Here is a 24,504-nt window from a genome sequence, read left to right on the forward strand (position 1 = left end):
TCAGCAACACAGTATGTCTTGAGATGCTGAAAGATTTTCTGTGTAGTGGTGGGGGCACGGTCTGGCCACTTTGGGTACAGATAGTAGCAACATTTAGCTGCTGCTGCCTGTACAATGCTGTTATTAAGACAGCAAGGTTTTTGTCCTAACTTAAACTGCTTGGTTTATACGGCCAGATGTACCCTTGAGTCAGCGATGACTCCTGATGACTGCACAATGAGCGGCTCCACTTGTGCTTTTCTTGGCAGGATACAGAAGTGGTTTGTCAGTGACTTGCTGTTCTCATGCTTAGCCTACTCCTAGTTCACATGCAAAGCAGCTGAAGATTGGCCTTATATACATAGTAGCTGTTCACTTAGGTTCAACACTGCCACTTATGATGGAGCCAAATAAAGGAATTGGTTATATGGTAAACAAAATGGCACAGATGACAGGATTATTTACCACAGAACATAAAGCCAAGATCCAGCTGAACAACAGGATCTTGGCTCCTGTCCATGCAGTTTCTAGAAACGGTCACAGCTGTTGCCTTCTCCATAAACAGTAGGGCTGAAAGTGGGCTCCTCGTACAGAGGTTATTGATGTTAGCAGTCTAACCTAAAAACAACAAAGAGAGTCCAAAATCTCCAGCAAAAAAACAACAAAACAAGCGGAAGATATCCAGAAGGACCAGACTGAAGCCACAGATGTTGGAAACCAGAGTAATTTATTATGACCCAACACGGTCCGTGTTTCGGCCGAAAAAGGCCTTCTTCAGGGGTCTTCAGACTGGCTTATACTAGTATTCCTCCAAAAGGATCTCACAATCGCTAATGCTGTCCGAATAGACTTGCTAGTGCTGTCTATTCAGACAGCCTTTTTCGGCCGAAACACGGACCGTGTTGGCTCGTAATAAATTATTCTGGTTTCCAACATCTGTGGCTTCAGTCTGGTCCTTCTGGATATCTTCCGTTTTTAGCAGTCTAACCTAACCTCATCCTAAGATAGCAGGCACTGCAAGTAGAGGCTCTTTGAACTGTGCTGTGACCTGACTACACACACAGTAAACCTGAAATTCTCCTGAAAGTGGCACCCTTTGTTCAAAGTTCTTTTCTACCTGAGGTTACCTCTTTATTACCAGAATACTCAGTCCAGATTCGTTTACACAAAGTACTCCTTACATCTTAAACTTATTTCTTTATTATATTACATGTGTCTGTTTATTACCTCAAAAACTCACAGTCTCGCGTCGCATTCACACACAGCAACACAGTGCTCTTTATCACCTACTCATCTGATCCACCGCTTAGCTTTTACATACACATTCTAACACAAAACAGCAGGTCATCAATTATTTCAATTCCTTATATCAAACCATTTCAAATCAGTGCTTCCAAATCTATGTCAGGCATCCTTATTAAGCACATCTTAAATTGCTTGCTAATGTTTATGCTGATCTGTCAGTTCAAAAACGTCTTTGTAAGCCCAGGTAGCTGTGCTGTGCTGAAAAGCAGTTAGAGCCTGTGTGCCCTGCAGAACGCTGCAGTGTGAGAAAGGCTAACGAGGGGCACAAGCCACAAACATTCACTCCTCATTGAAGAACCTTTTGAAGTCCTTTAAGGTCTTTTAAAGCCAGCTGATATTCTTCTTGGGCTCCAGTTTAGAGGTAACAGGCACATGTAATATAATAAAGAAATAAGTTTAAGATGTTTAAGGTGTAAGGAGTATTTTTATTTTTATTACACTTGTACCCCGCACTTTCCCACTCATGGCAGGCTCAATGCGGCTTACATATTGTATACAGGTACTTATTTGTACCTGGGGCAATGGAGGGTTAAGTGACTTGCCCAGAGTCACAAGGAGCTGCCCGTGCCTGAAGTGGGAATTGAACTCAGTTCCTCAGGACCACCCTAACCACTAGGCCACTCCTCCACTGTTGCTACTATTGGAGAGTCTACATGGAATGTTGCTATTCCATTAGCAACATTCCATGTAGAAGGCAGCGGCCCTTGCAGATCACCAATGTGGCCGACGTCCTGCACGTCAGACTCACAGAAACAGAAGCCTGCGCAGCCTTCTACATGGAATGTTGCTAATGGAATAGCAACATTCCAAGTAGAATCTCCAATAGTATCTATTTTATTTTTGTTACATTTGTACCCAGCGCTTTCCCACTCATGGCAGGCTCAATGCGGCTTACATGGGGCAATGGAGGGTTAAGTGACTTGCCCAGAATCACAAGGAGCTGCCTGTGCCTGAAGCGGGAATTGAACTCAGTTCCCCAAGACCAAAGTCCACCACCCTAACCACTAGGCTACTCCACTGTTGCTACGATTTGAGATTCTACATGGGAATGTTGCTATTCCACTAACAACATTCCATGTAGAAGTCGGCTCTTGCAGATCACCAATGTGGCCACGCAGGCTTCTGCTTCTGTGCAGGACATCAGACTCACAGAAACAGAAGCCTGCGCAGCCTTCTACATGGAATGTTGCTAATGGAATAGCAACATTCCATGTAGAATCTCCAATAGTATCTATTTTATTTTTGTTACATTTGTACCCCGCGCTTTCCCACTCATGGCAGGCTCAATGCGGCTTACATGGGGCAATGGAGGGTTAAGTGACTTGCCCAGAGTCACAAGGAGCTGACTGTGCCTGAAGTGGGAACTGAACTCAGTTCCTCAGGAACAAAGTCCACCACCCTAACCACTAGGCCACTCCTCCACTATTTTGTGTAAACAACCCTTTATTCAAAGCCAACACTTCCTTTAAAATAACTGTATAGGCTTGAGGGAGGGCTGTGTACTAATGCAGCAATGCAGATGGGTGTGATAACATTCATCACAACTAATATTGCCAAACCTGTTACAATGCTTGTCCCCTACACCAACCACAGCTAAGAGACATTGTCACAAGTAATCTGATCTAGGATCAGCTGACTGGCTCCTGCAGTATGGGGCGAGATTTATTGCAAACATCAAACTACTCTGAGCAAAGGAAGCATTCTAGTAGTCAGAGTTGCTTCAAAAATAAAACTTTTTACTTCCTTAAAGATGAATATTACTATGCATGTATGTCTGAAAGATGACCCAACACTCACAAGGCATCATTTTCATGTAAAGGAGCACTGTTTGACTCTTCAACCTGGAAGATGTACAAACCTTCTGTCTACCTGCTAGGAATTTGTATTGTGTACAGGAAACACAACCCTGGTATGCAGTTAGACTGAATGTCAGTTCTCTATGTAAATGTGCAATTACAAATGACACCTGTTCACAACACTCCTTGCCACTCACTGCTACACACTTAAATTCTACAACTTCTTTCTACTTGGCTGTCACAAACTGAAAACTGCAACCCAGAAGCAAGAGCAAGACGTCCTTCAAAGTCTTGTTCTGGACAAGGCTCACAGTCAGCGACGGGCTGGGAGCAGTGACGCACCACTTCACTTGGTCCATTCTTCTTACTGCTGCTGAGACAGTACCACAGCCGGTTCTCGCTCTCTGCTCCATAATCTTATACCAGCTCCAGAACCAGTCCACCTTGCTTCAGTTCATCATGATGAAGTTTGACTTGCAGTGAGCTTCAAAACACACAAGAGATGAGTCAGTATTGCTTCACAGTAAGAGATGTCAGTGAACAGGGACTATCTTCTTAGGATCTGAAGCACAACACCTATCTTACCTATGAACTCTGTAACAGGGTCATGTTCCCCTTCTGTTTTAATGGTTCCTGCAATGCTGTCATTCTCCAACATAGGAAGGAAGAGGTGCACAAAGTCTGAAGTGTAGGGAGGAGCAATGACATCCAACACCTGGAACATGGCAGACAGTACAGAAGCTTGAGTTCTGGCTCAAACACAGTGGACACAACCACAGCAGCATTGGAAAGCAGGCCTGAGCGCACATGCGCTAACTTACTCTAACATCAAAATCTGACTGCTCCATTCTTTGCTTTTAATCATTTTGACTTTTTCTTTAATATATTTATTTCTTTTTAGTTTTCAATTTTGCTGAATTCCATTCCATTCTTTGAAGTCACAGTTCCTACTGCACAGGATTCCTTTATGCACATCCCAGGCATGTTTGAATTCCGTTACCGTTTTCATCTCCACCACCTCCCGCGGGAGGGCATTCCAAGCATCCACCACCCTCTCCGTGAAAAAGAAAAAAAAAGATGTCAGGAAGTATTTTTTCACGGAGAGGGTGGTGGATGCTTGGAATGCCCTCCCGCGGGAGGTGGTGAAGATGAAAACGGTAACGGAATTCAAAAATGCGTGGGATGTGCATAAAGGAATCTTGTGCAGTAGGAATGGATCCTCAGAAGCTTAGCCAAAATTGGGTGGCGGAGCAGGTGGGGGAAGAGAGGTTGGTAGTTGGGAGGCGAGGATAGTGGAGGGCAGACTTATAAGGTCTGTGCCAGAGCCGGTGATGGGAGGCGGGAAATACTGCTGGGCAGACTTATACGGTCTGTGCCCTGAAAAAGGCAGGTACAAATCAAGGTAAGGTATACACACATATGAGTTTATCTTGTTGGGCAGACTGGATGGACCATGCAGGTCTTTTTCTGCCATCATCTACTATGTTATATGTTACCTGTACGACATCTACTTACAGTTCAAGGATCAGCACAATAGGGTTCAGAGCAGAACTTTAGTTTCAGTTTGATAAGTTTCCTATACCATTTTTCATTAGCCATAGCAAAGTGATTTATAATAAAACTTAAAAGGGTCAATATTCAGGCTATGCCAGTAAGAGGTTTCTAAGCAGCTCACAGCCACGGCCCAGCATTGAATATCTGGGTGAATGTGGCAACTCAGACGCTGTGTACTAGCCTATCAGTGTGTGGTTAGCTCAGCAGGCAGCTGTCCTAACTTTATCCGCTTACATAAGCTCCTAACCAGGCAGCAGCAAGACTCAGTCCACCAAGCGCTTCCTCTACCCCAAGACCGCTCCTAACCTAGCTGGTTAGTGCTTGAGTGGTCAGAGGGGATATTCAGTGCTGCTGAATACCTAGGAAATTTTGGTTATGGTTTATTTATCTTTATATACTGCTTTTTCTCCAAGCATTGTAAAGTGTTTTACAGAAAATGACCAGTTCCTGACCAGTTAACTGCTTTTGAATATCGACTCCAAAGACGTTAAGACTACATGAAAATTAAAATAAAGTAGGAAGACGACAACAAATGTGGACACTGAAAGGTCAGAGGATTAAATGAACTAACAGAGGCGTCGTTAAGATTACACATATTACAGAGCTCAGTAGTACACTGGCCAGAAGCAGGAAAAGTTTACTGGATGTATTCGGAATGAATATCCTGGCTCAAGTTAACCAGCCACAGTTGTCTGGTTAATTTTAAATCAGATATCTGACCAGTCAAGGTTACTTAGGTAACTTTGGCCACCCAGGCTGACTGGCTGAAGTTAAACACACCCAAAACTACCTCTTTTTATTCGTCTACATTTTGCCCAGATAAAATTTAGCAGAGAAGAAAGGATTTTAAAACGCGGTGGGGTGGGGGGGGGGGGGGGGGGGGGGGTTCTGGTTAAACTCAGAGTTAAGCTGGATAAATCTGAATTTTTTTTTTTTTTAGGATATCTATACTTAACTGTGGTGTTAGGCAAGTCACTTAACCCTTCATTACCTCAGGTACAAAAATTAGACTGAGCCCTTCAGAAAGGGAAAGACTTTCAGCTATGTATGGCAGCCGCTGGTGTGTCATTTTAAATATTAAAAAATACAAGATGTATAATATAGTTATAGCAGTATATAAGAGGGACTTAACTTATTATATTTGTCTTAATTTGCGATTAACGGAAAGGAGTAAAAGTACTGAGTGAAACACAAACAAAATTCATGGTTACAGAATTAAACACTATAGCCAGACTTCGAAGACTAAAAAAATAATAATATTGTTTAAACACATAGCTGGATCCAGAGTTAAAATGTAACCATTATATAATAAAATGTACCTCAAGACAAATGCTGTTGTATTAGCTGAGAAACAGGACAATATAAACCAAAATTGGTCTTACTAACAACCATTAGTACCAAGTGCAAGACGAGTGTAGGCGTGCAATCATCTGCACATCCCATGAGCAAGGGCTGCAGAGCTGGTCTCCATGCTCTTGTTGTGTTTTAGGTTTCCTCCCAGCTGTAGTACTGTATTCCAGAGCACATTAAAGATGAAGGGGCCAGTTTTCAGGAGCTCACCCTGGTGCAACATATGCAGAGCCCTCGTGGCTAATTTTTCAAAGGGAGACAACTGCCACTTTGCAGAAGAACAGGATCAATAGAACAAGTAAGCAATTGAAAATTAAATGCATATACCACTGGTTCCCAAACCTGGTCCTGGAGGCACCCCAGCCAGTCGGGTTTTCAGGATAACCACCATGAATATTAATGAAAGAGATTTGCATGCACTGCCTCCCCTGCACACAAGATCTCTCGCATGAAAACCTGACTGGCTGGGGTGCCTCCAGAACCAGGTTTGGGAACCACTGATACATATATTGCTCTCCTCCCTGACCTAAACCTGAACAAGTCCCTCTTTTTAAATCTGGTTAAAAATACATACATTTTCAAAGCCAGCGAATATCTTTCACCGTTCTGGAGGGGCTGGTTTTCAGTCAGGGCATCTACTTGGGTAAACATCTATTGACCCGGGTGAACAGCTCTAAAAACTGACCCAGAACATTACTAAAAGATACAAAGGGCCTCGCTTACCATGAGGCAGCTTTCATTTATGTATATGGAAACAAAAGAGTGAAATGCACTACTAACCTCGGTAACAAAGTATCGGATGAGAGAAATGTCTGTGTCCAGCTTCTCCAGACATTTGCGAATGTAGCTGACCACAGGAAGGACATAACCCCTGCTGAGTAGATGAACCATCCTGTCCAGCAGAGTCTTCTTTAGTTCCAGCTTCAAGACACACACAAGAACCTTTAGTTAAACTTGAAAGCTAATGAGACATCAGGGGATCAAACAGACTAATCAGCTGTGCCATGTCCTCAAGATCACCTGCAGGCACAGGTAAAAACAGGGTGAGACATGCTTCTCTGATGTGATGAAAAACTCCTGGTGCACCAATGACTGTGAAACGTTAAGGTGATACAACACACCGTCCACTGCAGCCAAAGTTTGCACTAAATTCCCGATGAAAGGATACAAAGCCGTAGGTTACTCAGAGGAGGGTCCTGTGTAATTTGCCGACTAAAACCTGCGCATGGGATTCATACACACAGGCACAGTCACAATAGGAGTAGCCTAATAGTTAGTGCAGCGGACTTTGATCCTGGCAACCTGGATTCGATTCCTACTGCAGCTCCTTGTGACCTTGGGCAAGTTACTTAAACCCTCCATTGCCCCAGGTACAAAAAGCCCTCTAGGGACAGAGAAAGTACCTGTATATAATGTGTACAGTGCTGCAAACATCTAGTACCACTATAGAAATGATTAGTAGTAGTAGTATCTTACCATGGGAAATTGCCAGTTAAATTAGGAATGCTCTAAACTCCAGAAGGGCAGTGTAAAACACAATTAAAAATCGCAGAATATGCTGGGACCTTGTATGGATGAAAGGTACTTCAGAAATGTTGGGGTTGATATTTGGGGCCTAATTGACCAGATAGGAAAGGCTCCTACCCAGTTAACTAGCACAGCCCAGTCCAGGCAGAGAGTTGCAGCAGAGTATCAGCTGTGACCACTGTAGTGCTATCTGAGCAGTGTCAGGGCAGAGCTGGGAGTTACCCGGCACCTCTGATATTCAGTGATGATGCCTGTAAAACTATCCGATTAACTCAGGACAGAAAAAAAAATTAACCAGGTACCACCGTTCAGTATCGACAGTACCTGGGTACCTCCTTTGTGCTCGTATATTCAGTGATAATACAATACTGAATATCCAGGTTTAATATAGCTGACGGTGGCCAGGATTTAAAGAAATACTGACTGCCGCCTGCTGCCCAGTAACGTTTCAGTAGCATCTTAAGGTAAGAATGTCATTTTGTTACCTGCTCCATGACATCCAGCTGGGAGTGCTCGGTCTCAAAGAGCTTGACAAGGAGTTGCAGAACCTGAGGATGCAGCAGCTGGTGGCAGGTGCTGATCTGAAAAGACATGGTTAAAACCACACTCAGCTCACTCGCTCTTTGGCAACGTTTAGTTCTGAGGCAATTTCTACAGGGACGAGTGGAGAGTGCATGATGTTGTGCTCCTACCAGAAGTCTTTTCCAGTGGTGTGGACAGAAATTATTTGTTGTCTGTCACTTGGTGGGCGATTTGCTTCTTTTCATATTGTTTTCAATGTTGTTATTTTTGTTCTTAGTGTGTGCTGTTTTGTAAACAGCACCAATAACAAAAAAGAAACAACTATTCCTTCATTGGTGTTTTCACATCATTTCAAAATGAAAGCACATCCATCCATTTGCAACTTGTTTATAGTTTTCCAAGTCAAACGTGAGTGTTCTGCCCCCATTTGCATGGAGGCAGGTTGCCTATTGTTTATATGTATATGTTGGCCATTGTTTATATCAGATTGCATTGCCTGTAGCAGTTTACAGTGCTTGTGCCCTTAAGAAAGGCAGGAAGTGCCTTTGGACTACAAATCAAGTATTTCTGCAGTGCTCTGTAATAGGCTTTTCTTGAGCACATGTCCCATTTCCCTATGCCTTATGGGACTTTTCCTATTGGCTGGCCTCTTGACCCTATGTATGCTGGGCTGTAGCCCGCCCCTTTTCTTTCCATTGGGGTTTCAGAGTGTGTTAGTAAACTGACTTGCTGTACCTTGTTGCGTACTTCAAGGTACTGTAACATTTTTCCCAGTTTAAACGTATTTACAGCATCTACTCTTTCAGCTTGGTGCCAAGATCTCCTGGCTCCCCTTGTATACAAGGTGAGCTGGTAGAGAACAGACTCCCAGTTCTGCAAGGCAGACTCTTGTCCAGCACATCTAACTGTAAGTTATTTCCTTTTGTTTGAATTTGCATTAAAGAAGATTTTGGTTCAAGAGTTCTGAGTCTTCAGTGCTCTGCTTAACTACATGCTAATCTCCCGAGTAGAGAAAGCTTATCAGGAGACAGAGCACAACAATGGGTACAGTACCATCCTTCCCTCCCCTGCTTAAGCTGGCTGCTGTTATTTTGGCTTCTAGATTTGGATACAAAGAATTTTTGTTTTTACAGATGAATACTGAACCGAGCCCTTAGTCTCATGGGCACGGCCCAGAATTCTGTAGCAGCTTTATCTGGGCTGGCTTGAGAGGCCCATTTCCCTCTGACACCTAACATGTGCTGTTTCCAGCCTCTGGGCTTTCTCCCGAGCAGCTGCAGTACCTCATCCAGTAGCGCCAAGTGCACAGGAGTGTGATCCGTCTGAAGCTGGAAATAGCGTGGTTCCGATACCGTCCAGTCCACCCACTTCAGCACGCCCATGGCCACCACAGGGAACCTGGCATGGAGAAGCACAGCAGATAATCTATACCAAACCAAACAGATATTGCTACCCTAGACTTATAAAGAACACACAAACATAATAGAGCACAGGATGTAATAACATCATCATTCCTTGGGTAGTTTATCATTTAACTCTGAGCACATCAAAGTTAACATGACTTACTAAGGGTTTCACTTATTTATAGAGCTGGGGTAATGGAACACTTCACTATTCTACCAGGGCTGCTTAAAAAAAAAAAAAAAAAAAGTCCAGTAACTCAGTGTGGGGGGGGGGGGGGGGGGGGGGGGGAGGGAGCCAAAAGGGATCCCCTGTGGGTGTGGAACAATTTTTAAAAAACCTACACAAGAGATAATTAATGTTATCCGCCCATTTTTGTGTCATCTTCGCTGTCTTATAAAATTAGATCATGCCTAAACGTATCTGTAGTGTAAGCCAGTGCACAGTTTTATAGTGGGTGTGCTGAGGGGAGGAGTTAAGATTGCAGCCAGGGCAGAGTCACAATTTACATGCAAATTTTATAAAATCCAGGCATAATGTCCGCGCCTTCAATCTTTTGCTGCTAGATTTGCACTAGTATTTTATAAGTCACATAAGTACCTTCCTGTTCACTTAACTGTTATAAGAGTAACCTCAAAAGTGTTTTCCCTGAAATGTTCCATCATAGATTAGACCGACTTTAGCCCAGTATACTGGCTATGATTTTGGAAAGCAACAATGGCTGAGAGGAAACGGGCAATATGAACAGAGTTGACATGCCTTTCCAGCACTCATGGTTCGGGGATATAATGAAGCCTGGGTGTGTACCGTGCTTACCTGATGCATTGATAAAGTGTGCTCAGCTCTGCCACCAGCTCCGAAGCTCCCTTGTTCTCATTGCAACATAGGTTATGAACAGTTTCCACGGCTTTGGAGGTCGACTTCAGTTCGTCTTTATTTATACTGATTCTCTTATTCTTGAAACAGAGGCAAATGTTATCAGTGAATGAAGTCCGACATTACGGCAGAAATCCTAATGGTTAGTGCAGCGGGTTGCGGTCCTGGGGGACTGGGTTTGATTCCCACTGCTGCCCGATGGCAGTGGGTTGAGATCCTGGGGAACCGGGTTCAATTCCCACTGCAGCTCCATGTGACTCTGGGCAAGTCACTTAACTCTCTGTTGCCCCAGGTACAACATTAGTACAAAGTACTACTTTTAGACTGAGTCCACTAGGGACAGACCCAGTAAAATTAAAACTGTAAACCACTTAGGTCTAAGCAGTATATAAATACTCAAATGAATAAATAATGATTGGATGGAACTGACTAGGTAACAGTGAGCTACTGAACCTGATTTCAGATTTGATCAGTTTATGTCAAGACTGATCTGCACAGAGCTCTTCACAGCCTTCAGTTCAGGATACCCGACAAAACAAGGAGGCCAATTTAGAGAACTTACCTTTTTCCAGGTCTCCACCACACTGGCTGCATAGGCTAAAATGTGGATGTATTTGTGTTTATGGTCCTGGTTGATTTTAGCTCCAGGTTTGAATAACGACTGCATAAAAAGATCCAGAAAAGCTGGTACTCGAATCTGTACAGAAAACAACATCCTTCATCAAATGCCTAGTTCCAGAAAAACCCATGAATAAAGAGCTCTCACTCAGGCACACAGTAAACTGACGGCCCAGCTGACGAGCAGATCTGTATCTTCTCTCACATATGAAAAGCAACAGAGATTAAGGTTATTAAGCTGGACATCGCAAGGAAGCGACAAATCCACTCACCAGTTCAACAGGGGGTGGGTCCATGCTTGTGAACATTTTGAACAAGACGGTGATGTCTGCTGGATTCAGTGCACCTTTTGACAGCATGGCACCAAGTGCTTGGCATGCCCGAGGGTATGAAGCTGCAGTGCCCAGTGCCAGTGTGATCTGGCTAGCATCATGACCTCTACACAAGGGGAAGAGAGAACATTGTGTAATAGTTAAAAACATATTTCCCTGTTCTTCTACATCATGCTCTGTTCTCCCTTCACCTGTGACCGTAACAGGACTTCCCACAACCACTTGACAGAGCAGCAAACGTGAGCCATGAATGGCTCTCACTGTATCCAGCTTCCACCTCACTTTGCCTCAGATAAGAGTCTTTCAAAAAACAAACATTTGTTCTGGAATAATTGTCCCTTCCTCCCTTCTCACCCATTACTTCCCTCACCCGTAACTGTCGTCTGTCTGTATTATTTAGATTGTAAGCTCTTTTGAGCAGGGACTGACTCATTGTATCAGGTGTTCAGTGCTGCGTGCGTCTGGTAGCACTATACAAATGCTAATAATAATAATTAAGCTTTTAAATGTTATTATTTAATGCATCATAAAACAGTAGAAAGTCTGACAAAAAAATTATATATATATATATATATATATATCCAGTGGTGTCGCGAGGGCAGCTGACACCCGGGGTGGGTCGCCGCTGCGCACCCCCCCCCCCCCGGGTGCAGCGAGACGCACCCTCCCCCCGCCGTAGCACAACACCCCCCCCCCGCCCGCGAGAACATACCTGGAAGGCGGTGAGGGGCGGGTGGGAGGGCCAATCCGCCGAGAGCACGCCGCTGGGGGGGTGTCGGCGCCTCGCTGGTTCCTTGCTCTCTCTGCCCCGGAACAGGAAGTAACCTGTTCTGGGGCAGAGAGAGCAAGGAACCAGCGAGGCGCCGACACCCCCCAGCGGCGTGCACCCGGGGCGGACCGCCCCACCGCCCCCCACTTCCTACGCCACTGTATATATCTAACAGACTTCATCACATGCATTGTTCCTTTGCAGTGATCCAAGAAATATCATACATATTTAAGCTTTAACAACACACAAGACGGCAGAAATTTTCACAGAAGCAGCAAGACTAGGCATCATAATATACCGTTTAATTTGGGTGAGGGGAGCTCAGAGGAGAGGTGAGAAAATACTCATCAGCAGAGATGGCAGTAAAGAAAAACAGGGGCAGAATTTAAACATGCTTGGAGCAGATACAGGAAGAGATAAGGACAAGTAAGGAAGATGAATGGAGGATCTACAAAGACACTGGATGATGACAGCTGGGTAAACCAGGAGGATTTTTATTATGTTTTTTTGTCAACAACTACTATGGAATTTAGATAGATAAAGAGGCTCATTTTCAAAGCACTTAGCCTCCCAAAGTTCCATAGAAACCTATGGAACTTAGCCTCCAAAGTGCTTTGAAAATATGCCTCATAGACTTTAGGCAAAAGTGGTTTTGCCCTTACTGAACATGTACTTTGATCGCATGCTGACAGTTCCAGAGGTTATCTGTAATTAATGGATCTACTCCAGTGTCAAGCAAAGACGACAACAGGCTAGGATATTTGAATTTTAAAATATGCATTCTCCACAAAAGGGAAGAAGGGCTTTTATGTCTATCTGGAACTGTTATTTACAAACTATCTCCCATAAAGCCAGAAGTGCAGTATTAAACAAGTATCAATGTGTTTCCTAAGTTGGTATTGTTACATTAGGGGTTGCTTGGGGGTTCTCGGCCTGGGTAGGGGAGGGTGGATTGAGATTATTGGACGTTATCCTTTTATAGATGGCCCAGATGCCGGGTCATCTTTGTGAACGTTTAAGATATGGCCTTCAGTAGGGTTGGGGGGAGAGGGGTGATCTTGCCTATAATAGTTAAAATTTGAAAGTGAACTGGGGTAGTGGAGAGGAGGGTGCGGGAGTTTTCTCACAAAACAAACAAAAAAAATGGGATCATAAATTAACCAGCTTTTTGCTGTATGCTGTTTTTGCTTATTATGCTAAGTATGGTTATTGCTATGTAATCGCTCAATGTTTTTGTTTTACCTTGTTGTTAGTTGTTCCATGCTGATTTGTTTTTTTGATCCTGAATAAAAACCGTTAAACCTTAAAATGTACATTCTTACTTCTCATGGGCGAATCTCTGCACCTCTTGAGCAATCCTGCGCACTGCAGATCCCCCCTGCTCCTCCTGAGCCAATATGGACATCATAGCTTGAGCGAAGAGATAGGTGTGCTCACCATGACACACCATTTTCTACAGTTAGGAACAGACAGGCAGTATTAGACTTCCCAGATTAATTTAAACAGCAAACAAGAAAAGATCTTAAGAATTACAATGTCATCTATGCCACCAAGCCACTTGTAGATTTATCTTTCCTTCTCATCTCCTAGTACAAATTCTTGTATCACTCATTTCTGGGTTCGATGGAAAAACAGATAAAACCTATAAAATACTCCACACTGTGGTTTCTGGAAGGAAGCTCTCTTTGGCGTGATGCAAGTATGACGACCACCGCTAACAGCAAATTGGAGAGACTGAGCTCACTATTCTCATGCTATGAACAAAATTAACCTATTTGGGAACACTGGCCCTTCAGAATAAACCAAACACTGGAGGCACGGTGGGGAAACGGAAGCCATAATCCAGCTGGACTCTGTCTACTAAGAGTGGAAGGGGCATTTTCAATATGACGTCCAAGTTGGACATTTCGAGAGGAAAAACGTCCAAATGCTGCTTTTTGACACTTTTTGGACATTTTTGTCATTCAAAAATGAGCCCTATAGTGTATGCTAGCAATATGTTTTGAGTTCAGAAACACCAAACACAAACACACAACAAATGTGACCAACTCGCATCAGATAACACTGGGGTGTTAAAAAAGTTCTCGCATCAGATAACACTGGGGTGTTAAAAAAGTTCTTTTTATTCTACTAAAAGAATATAATCGTGGAGTGGAGTTACATAAACATCTAATAAATATTCAAAAATCCACTTGTTCTACAACATCCAAGACTCGACACGGGCTGTGTTTCAGCCACTATGCCTGCATTAGGAGTCTGAAACTGGATGTAAATAGCACTGATTAACACCGTACGTGTCCTTCCAATAAGGATTATATCAAGCAATGGCATGTGTAGAACAAGTTATCAAGCCACAGTTGATTATAAACATAAAAAAAAAAAAAAAAAAAAAGACTTCTCTGCATATGAGTCTTGGATATTGTAGAATAAAAAGAACCTTTTTAACAGCCCAGTGTCACCTGACAAGAGTTGATCACTTTCGTTGTGTCTGGTGTCTTTGACTATCTGCGGAGGCATGTTTTTCTGTGTTTTGGTTTTGAGTTCAGAAACAGCCGCCTCTGGAATGGACAGGGTGGCAGATGATTTTGCTGCCCCCAGATGACAGCTTCTAAAGGACAGATGCAGGAAATAATAAGTGATATTCTCCCATCTGGCTAATCTGAAATCATGCTCTGCACTGACAAGGTCAATGACATAAATTCAGACACTTTCATTCCCACCGAGACTAAAGGCTTTGGCCAGGTGTTTTATACAAACAGGTCCATGATTATTCCACTCTCTTTATCTACAATTCCATAGGCCATTTCATATTCTCCATTTATCAGTGTAAAAAGTACCAGACTCTGAGCCGTGCTGGCTAGTAAGGGGATGTTATCACTCACAATACAGTACATAAACTGATGAATCTCCAAAAAAGGCTTCACATACCGCAAACTCCGGAAGATTCTTTTCAAGATTTTCCTCTCCTCCGTCTAAAATTGTAGCCAAGGAGGTACGCAGTACTCTGGAGAACACTTCCAGCTGCTGGCAGGCTGTGGATACACTGGTGATTTCTCCTTGATATCCTGCATCCGAGATCAGCTGCAGCACAAACAGAAACAATACGCTAGCTGCTGTGTGGTTAAAATGCCATCACACGACAGCAGCCTGACTAGCTAAGACTGCATAAAGTGACATATTACCAAGGAATCATCCTCAAGCTTATGAATAGATACAGGCAGGCAGGAACACCCTGAGCCGGAAATGAACCCTGTGCAACAAGCCCCCTAATGATCATGCTCTACCTATTACTTCATGGCAAAGCAGAGGAGGCAAAAAACAGAGAGCAATTTTGGTGCCTCTGCCTCCCTTGCACCTCAAAGGGTAATTAAACTCTGGAATTCGTTGCAAGAGAACGTGGTAAAGGCGGTTAGCTTAGCAGAATTTTAAAAAGGTTTGGACGGCTTCCTAAAGGAAAAGTCCATAGACCATTATTAAATGGACTTGGGGAAAATCCATTATTTCTGGGATAAGCAGTATAAAATGTTTTGTACTTTTTTGGGATCTTGCCAGGTATTTGTAACCTGGATTAGCCACTGTTGGAAACAGGATGCTGGGCTTGATGGACCTTTGGAAAAGGAAGTACAATTTTTTTGGTAGGACAGTAAAACCAATCTTACAACAAGATAAAGTGGGCCAGACTGAAGGGCAGAAAATATTTGATAACGTATACTAACTGTGGCTAGGAACCCTAATCAAATACCCTCACTTCAGGAAAAAAAGCAGAGTTTTTAATTCACATTTGAATTTTTAAGAAAAGAGAGACTGCCACGGAGAAGGAGGGGAAGCCCGGTCCAGATAAAATGAACAAGGAAAAACAGAAGGCAGAGTGTCTAGTTGATTCAAATTGAGCAAACTTGGGACGTAGGAAGAACCAGGTGATGATCACTGAGCAAGCAGACAAGTCTGACAGGAGTATGGAATTGAGAGACATAATAAATAATCAGGGGTGCCAAGACGAAGCGCTTTAAAGGTGAGCATAGTTACTTTGTGAATGATATGCTGTTCAACTGACAGTGGTGAGCTTTCAATAGATGAGTGATATGGTCATTTCGAAGAACATGATAAAGAAGACAAATACCAGTATTTTGGAGCGTTTGAAGTTGTTGTTTTTTTTTTTTATTGTCAATCGCGGGAGACCAGCATAAACAATATTACAATAGTCAAGATATGTTTTGAAAAAAAAAGATTTAAAAAAATCAGAATTTGAAAGGTATCGTGATTAAAGTAATATCAGATGGCCTGGAGTTCAAGGAAAAAAAAAAAAAGCTAACCAGTCAAATAAGAAATTTGAGGCAAATATGTAATAGTAGAATCGAAAATAATGCCTAAATACCGAAAATTTGCTACTGGAGTGACTAATGTTCCAAAAAGATTAACAGGAGAAGAAGGTGCTGGAAGAGACCCTGAAAACCAGCAAAGGAGTTTTTTCTTTATTTATTCAACACGAATGTGTGATCGGACAGCCAAGTGGACACTAGCTCAAGAAACTGTTGAAGAGAGGCAACTGATGGGGCATGAAGAGAGGTGGGCTAGAGTAGGAGGATATCGTCGGCATAAAAATAGGCCGAGATACCAGCAAACTATGTAAGAGCAGCTAAGGGACTTAAAAGATTAAATAACAGGGACACACCTAGATCTCAAATTTCAGAACGGGAGGTATGGGATAATACCTTAAAAGAACAGTGAGACAAAAACGAAGTGAATCAGGCATGTGCTGTACCAGAAATTCCAAAAGCTGTCAAATGAGCTGATAAAAGGAGTCGATGAGATCAAAAGCAGGTGAAAGATGCAAATAGGTGGGAAAATGTGGGATACAAATGCAACAAATAAATAAAGAGGCTGCTAGAATTATTTTGTGTTGATCAAGATACGAATGTATTTCACTGAGAAGTGCTGCCATAACAGTACTGAAGTGTGGGTGAAATCCTGATTGACAGGGATGCAAAGTTGGAGTTTTTTTTTCAGAAAAGGAAGAGAATTAATGGAACACTGTCTTTTCAAGCACTTTTAAATATGAAACACAAATTAGAAACTGGACAGTAATGATTAGGGATTGTGAGATCTAGTAATGCTTTTTTTTTTAATACTAGGATGAACTACGGTGAGTCTCCAGAGATCAGGAAACTGACCATTGGAGAGGCTAAGGTTAATAATGGACAACAGAGGAGTGAGAAGTACCAATTCTGGGAGTTTCAACCAAGAGGGAGGTAAAGGGTCACAGCAACTGTAAGCAGTGTTCATGATGGTCATAAGCTTCTTCAAAGAAATTATGGACTGGGTTTGGAAAGATGTCCAGGTGAAAGTACCGGCTAGGGAAGGTGATAAGGAATCACTGGAGGGGGGGGGGGGGGGGGGGATAGATGTAATAGAAAGATGACCAGAGTGTCCAAATAAGGATTTTAGTCAATCAATTTTATCAGCAAAAAACTGAGAAAGAAATTCAGCTGAGGGAGAATTGCTAGAAATGTGCCTTCTTCGAGTTAGATAATTGCTGATAGAGTGAAAAAAAGACCTTTAGAAGAATTAGAAAAATTCTGCAACCTTTTAGTAACAAAATTCTTTTTTGCTTCATTGAGGTGAAAGTTAAAAGTACGATGAAATTCTCTACATTTTAAAAGATCTGAGGAGGCCCTGTTTTTTTTCCAAATTCATTCAGCTCTGCAATACTGTCTTTTAAGTAGATGGAGATTGGGGGGGGGGGGGAGGAATATACCAAGAACTAATACGAGCAGTTTTAGGGTGAGAAAAAAAAAAATCTTGGGAGCAATCATGTCAAGACCTGAACTAAGAATGGAGTGCCAAAGAGAAGTCTAATCATTAAGGGCCCTGTTTACTAAGGTGCACTAATGTTTTTAGCACGCGCTAAAAATTAGAGGACGCTAAATGCTAGAGACAACCATATATTCTTATAGGCATCTCTAGCGTTTAGCGCGAGTTAAAAACACTAGCGCTCTTCTAGCGTGGCTTAGTAAACAGGGCCCCAAGAGATCTGGAAGAAAAATCAGCAGGCACTGGAAAAAGTGAAGGCGATACGTGTGAACATCGATGGGAGATCATTTTCTACAGCCCTGTAGACAGGAAAGGGATCTGTTTCCGATTCACAATTGTGCCTTTCCTTTTTTTTTGTAAAGTTTTATTTTATATGCATTTACATTTTCACATAGCTCAATATGTGACAGAAAAAAAAATCAATCATATAAAAGTAAATATTTCTACAGAAGAAAGTATAATCATCACTCACCCATAAACTCAAGGAAAGAATAGAGGGGCCAAGGAAGAAAAAACAAAAACCAAACCGAGAACATATCCTTTCTTCCACACTGTATACGCTACCTTAACAGTGAAGTTCAGCATCAGACAGTCGGGATGTGCTTCTGCAAGCTTGTAAAAGAGATCTCTCCATGTGGTGTGTGCAATCATCTGTTCAAGCCAAGCTGGAGTCTGACAAGACCAAGGACAGGAGCAAAAGAAAATCCACAATTAAACCAATAAGATTTTTCTCATGAGCCTACACCAGGGATTATCAACCCAGTCCTCAGGATACTCCTAGCCAGTTAGGTTTTCAGGATACCCACAATGAATATGAATGAGAACTTTTCATACAAGGGAGGTAGGGCATGCAAATTTATGTCATGCATATTCATCGTGGGTATCCCGATGACTGGGTTGAAAACCCCTGGCCTACACTAAAGTACGTAAAGATAGGACATAGGCCTCAACCTTTTTCTCAATTTTACCTCTCCTTCCTCTGTAAAAATGGAGTCAGCCTTCCGGGGATCAAAATGCTTGATCAATAAACTCTTCAGGTGGTTTTCCACAGTTTCCTGGACTTGTACAGGCTCTACACCTGAAAGGAAGCAAAGTTTGCAGGTGGAAAATGAGAAACCTTAGCTGCCATACAGCATGAAAGCAAATACTGTATGTGGGACACCTGGTTCTGATTCTCATCTTCTGCTCCTTTGACTGCACACGGCTGGAGATATTGTGGAGGTGGCATTTACTAAATATCGTACAATTACCACATTTAGATGCCGAACTCGGGGTGCACGCACGGCTTTATGCTTTTGAGGAAAAGCACTTTATTTGCCACATTTATAGGTCATCTCTCCCCATTAACAGGCTCCAAAGCAGTTTACAAATGTAATTAATAATACACTAACAGCAGGTTCCAGAAAGAAGCCGCAATCTGTGGCCCCCACAAACTGCTGAGGGGGGGGGGGGGGGGGGGGGGGAAAGAGGTACATAAAACTGGAAACAAATCCTGAAGGTTTATGGTAAGGGTATGGGTAATGCATTAGACATACCGCCTTTCTGTGGTTCAACCTAAGCGGGTCAGATATTACATACTGCACTGCAACCCAGTGGAGCCCCATTCCAATTACACCAGAAACCTAAAAGATGATGGAAACTGTTGGGCTAACACCCCAATTCAGAAGTTCCCTATGCAAGAATCGAACTGGTGAAACAGAGAAAACCCAAAATGTTTTAGTATTACTTTACACTTCTCCGAATTAGGTTGAGGTTAAGAGTGAAGTGAGCAGACATCCCACCCCCTATAGCCACACTTTCTTGCACTATTTAAAAGACTTCCTTAGTGCAGCTCAGAAAGCAGCTGCGAGAGAAATCTGCATGACAAGAGCTCATATCCTCAGCTCTTCCCGAGTCGGCACTCATTAAAGTTCACTCAAAGAGCAAATGACAATACTCCCCCCCCCCCCCACATACACACTCAAGAACAACACTAGAACCTTGTTCTACACAATTTAGGGGTCCTTTTACTAAGCTGTGGTAAACAGTGGCCTTAGTGCATGGGAAAGATCTGCAGAAGGGCGTGCTAAGACCATTTTTACCACAACCACAAAATGGCCGATTTTCCTATTTTTTAAATTAATGGTCATGAACTAAATTTTTCAATTAGCATGTGGCCATTAAAAAAATTAGTGTGTGAGCACTTAACCTACACCTATTTGGTAGGTGGTAAGGGTTCAGATGCGAATCCTGAGCTAATCAGCGCACAGTAATATAGATGTGCTGTTTTTTTTTTTTAATGACATTTATATCCCGCATTATCCCAAGTTCGGGTTCAATGTGGCTAACAATAAATAGCATAGAAACGCCCACTTTCTCCCCCCCCCCCAAACACACCCACTTCCCAGAAAAACTGGCAGCTTAGTAAAAGGACCCCTTAATGTCTTTATATTTCCAGATTAAGAGAATTTCTTCTCATTAATCAGACCCCACCCTCATTATCCATAAGACATTGATGGTGAGCCACCTAATTCACTACTAGCTCTGCATAAAACAAAACTTCTCATAGTGGGAAAAAATCTTTTAGGAAACCATATTTTACTGGACAGAAATCACCAACAAATGAAGTTGAAGTAAGATTTCGATAACCTATATAAGTGTAACATATCATTTATTCATTTTGAGGTTTGTGAAGGGATACACTATACAAACAAATTATCAATAAGCAGAACTGCTCTTGTATCTCTGATCCCGCCTTGCTTTCAAACTTAGAAAGAAAGGGAAAGACCGCAGGAAGGGAATAATGTGATACGGAAGTCAGCATACCTGACTGGATGAGCCACTCTGCTAGCAGATTCACAGTCTGGGCCACCGCAGAGTAATTCTCTGATAAGAGCTGGATTACATTCTCCGGTGAGCCTCCTGCCTGGAAATAACTGTGTAGAACACACATCAACCCCAGAGTGACAACAGAGGAGAGAGAAAACAAGGTTATAAAATCACAGTAATGTCACAGTACATTCTTTAAAATCCACGTTAGTTTTTAAAATGTTCTTCAAACTCTATTCCTCCAGTTAATAAGATATACTATCTGCCTAATAGAAAACAATGGAAGATCCTGGCCAGGAACAAGAGGATTTAAAGGATTTATGATTTCAGAGGTGTCGGTCAGAGCTACACTACTTATTTCCTTTGTGTTTGAACAAGATCTAAATGGGATTATGAGACTCTTCTTTTAAAGAACTTTAAAATACCTTTTTGTGGCCAAAGAGTGTAGTTATACCCTGATGTGGCCAAAAACACTCAGAACAGGAGACATTTCTTGGATATGAGGGCTGACACTAAAGCTTTGGGTGCTTTGTTTCTTCTAACATATCCTTGCAAATGTATTATTTGTTATTTAGGGGAAGTATATGTTCTTTGAACCAGAACATCTAAAGTCTTTCATTGATCTGAAAAAGTTAGTAGAAGTAGGGTAACATCATATGGTTAATTGAGAATTTATTTGTGAGGAAATTGGGCTAGGCCTTTTCCTATGTTAATAATTTTCTTTTCATATTCTCCTAAGTATTTGGAGTCGCTCTCCCCACTTTAGTGGTCTAAGGCAGTGCTTCCCAAGTCCAGCCCTGGAGCACCCCTTGCCAGTCAGGTTTTCAGGATATCCACAATGAATATGCATGAACTTGTTTACATACAGTGCCTCTATTATATGCAAATCTCTTACATACATATTCATTATGGATATCCTGAAAACCTGACTGGCAAGGGGTGCTTCAGGACCGGACCTGGGAAACACTGGTCTAAGGAAGAGTTAATGGATACAGTTTTTTTGCTTCCTCTTATCTTATAGAAGGTTATCTGTTTATATTATTTTCTTTGTATTATATTGTCCTGTGTTTGGATACTTAAAAATCCACATTAGTTGTCATAAGAGGTCTCCATCGTCTTCCTTCAGCCCCAATAACTAACACAAGCAGCACTTCCAACCACCTTTTTACACGCTAGAGAGGTGCATGTTGTCAGTAACTGATATCCATTTTCACTCACCTTTTCAGTGTGTTAAATATTGCCGGTTCCATGATATAGTCTCGACTAGAGAATTTGAGCAAACACTCCTGCTGAACACCAGCATCATCCTCACTTTCGCCATACCCCTCATCCTGTTAATAATAAACTCAAGGTCAATGACAATTTATAGCATAAAGATGTGTACACACTACACTGACAGGAGAGGGTAAAGGGTCACAGATTTGATATACTGCCTTTCTAATATCCAACCAAAGTGGTTTACATTTATCATATGTTGATGACTAATTTTGGCTGTTGAATAATACTGACACATCATACGTAATGCAAGTTTGTTTCTCTGTATTTTTTTTTTTTTGGGGGGGGGGGGATTGGATTCTCAAAAGGGAATCCATCCTTCCAAAATGAGATAACACATACCTTCGAATACATCATTTTAAAGTTGCAAGATACAGCCCTTCTGGAGAAACTTTTTGCTGGATCCAGCATAATCCAGCCCTTCTGGAAGGAAATACTGCTGGATCCAGGTGGTTCCAGCAGTTGTGGTGATGACTACTGCAGGCAAGTTGGAAAACAGGGCTTAGCTCTGATTTTCTCCACATCTTTCACTGTTAATGAGGTGCCCTCAAATATTTTCCCATATCAAGAATTGCTGCTGGTAGAAGTAGCAACAAATCAGTGAAGTACTCCAATCTTCTTATTTTAGGAGATTTTTATACTCATTTGGATTCTCCTACTCATCCCAGTGTCACTTATCTTTCAGCTCTGATTGCAGATACTGAGAATCATCAGCCATGGTTTCATAGTGGCCTAGAACTATGGGGCTCTTTTACTAAGGCACACCCAAAAGTGGCCTGTGCTAGTGTAGCCACGTCTGTTGGACGCGCGCTGGTCCATTTCCTGAGTGCGCCTGGAAAAAGGGGGATTTTATTTTTAATGTGCTGGAAAATGGACATGCAGCAAAATGAAAACCAGCACGCATCCATTTTTTGCCTAAGACAATTAACGCCACCCACTGACTTAGCGGCAAGGTCTCATGCGCTAACTGGGCAGCGAGCGTGCAGCACGCCAACTGCCGATTTCTAGTGAAATGCTGCTGAATCCAGGTTTATCCAGCCCTTCTAGAAGGGAATACTGCTGGATCCAGGTGGTTCCAGCCCTGATGGTGAAAATTACTGCTGGATCCAGGTGGATGCAGCCCTTCTGGAGAGAAGCACTGCTGGATCCAGGTATATCCAGATCTTCAACTGAGAAATATTGTTGGAGCCAGGCTTATGTAGCTCTTCTGATGAGAAATGCAGCTGGATCCAGGTGTATGCAGCCCTGCTGGCAAAAATTACTTAACAATCCAGGTGGCTCCCACCCTTCTGGAGAGACTTATGGCTGGATCCAGGTGGTTCCAGCCCTCATGGTGGAAGGTACTGCAGGATACAGGAGGCTCAAGCCCTTCTGGAGGGAAGTATTGCTGGATCCAGGTATATCCAGTCCTTTAGGTGAGATATATAGCTGAATCCAGGTGTATGCAGCCCTTGTGGTTAGAAATACAGCTGAATCCAGGTGGATACCAGCTGGATCCTGCCCACCTGGCAAGACTTATTGCTGGAACCTGCCCATCTGGCAAGACTTATTGCTGGATCCAGCCCTTGTAGTGAGAAAAACAGATGGATCTAGGGGCATATGCAGCCCTTGTGGTGAGAATAAATACAGCTGGATCCCGCCCCTCTGGCGAGAATCTAGTCTAGGGATGAGTGTGGCTGTCCAATGGCTTCTTTTTCAGATCTCTTATGTGTTTTTTTTCTTTTATATTGTAAACCATTTGACTATGTAAGAAACGTGGCATATCAAGTAAACCTACTGCTGGATCCAGGTGTATCCAGTCCTTCGAATAAGAAATACAGCAGACTCCAGGTCCTCTCTCCTTCCCATGATTTCACCTTCTAGGTCCTTTCCTACATCCCTCCCCCTCCTGAATCGACCCTCCTGCATATCGTCGTCTTCCTCTCTGCTTGCTCTTTCCTAACATTGTCCAACTTATTCCCCATCTCTCTCACCTTAAATCCCACCCCCCACTAGCTTCCCCTCTCCCAGTTCCTAACGATCATAATAACATTTCACTCCAGTTCCTGCCGAACATGAGACTCGCGCACACTGTATGTAAGTACTAGCGGACGTCAGAAGTTCAAAGAAGCACTCCAGTATTAAGGAAGTACTTAACAGATCCGGGAGATCCCGGGATTTCCACAGATCTGGTTTTTACACCATCCCGCAGTTGAATTAAATGGAATCACATTTGTTAACAGCAACCATAGGCCAATGGCTTGGCGATTTTAGCCACAGTCAACCAACAGGCGAAGCAGGAAGTGCAACAGCTTTAGCAGGAAAAGATATGTGACACACGTGCACTAACATCACGGGAATCAACAAGGAAATACATAAGGATAATTGTACTCAATAGCAGTAACAGCCGATGTGTGCGCGGAACACCGTGCATGCCCAGTGCAGGGGACCCTCCCCGCGCGCTGACATCTCTCCCACTTTCTTCCCAGTTGGTTCGGCATATCCCCCATCCCATCCTACCTTCAAGTTCATGTCTCTGAGATCGCTCACAACAACTAGCAACCCTGCAGTTAGATTCCCTTTTCCGGCGCTCCCCCTCTGA

At 42.7% G+C, this 24,504-nt stretch overlaps 1 protein-coding gene across 1 annotated transcript; it reads right to left on the reverse strand.

Moving 5' to 3' along the window:
- Positions 1–2,681: 2,681 nt before the first annotated feature.
- Positions 2,682–24,504, reverse strand: NELFCD (negative elongation factor complex member C/D). The gene is made up of 15 exons (XM_030211946.1): positions 24,423–24,504; positions 21,867–21,979; positions 20,646–20,755; positions 18,809–18,918; positions 18,405–18,512; positions 14,958–15,110; positions 13,352–13,482; positions 11,201–11,366; positions 10,873–11,007; positions 10,251–10,390; positions 9,317–9,431; positions 7,997–8,092; positions 6,765–6,905; positions 3,666–3,795; positions 2,682–3,564 (listed from the first exon to the last, which is right to left on the reverse strand). Exons 1-15 carry the CDS (start codon positions 24,432–24,434, stop codon positions 3,530–3,532), a joined length of 1,695 nt encoding a protein of 564 aa, XP_030067806.1. The 5' UTR covers positions 24,435–24,504; the 3' UTR covers positions 2,682–3,529.

Source organism: Microcaecilia unicolor, chromosome 8, assembly GCF_901765095.1.
Source record: "Microcaecilia unicolor chromosome 8, aMicUni1.1, whole genome shotgun sequence".
NCBI lineage: Eukaryota > Metazoa > Chordata > Amphibia > Gymnophiona > Siphonopidae > Microcaecilia > Microcaecilia unicolor.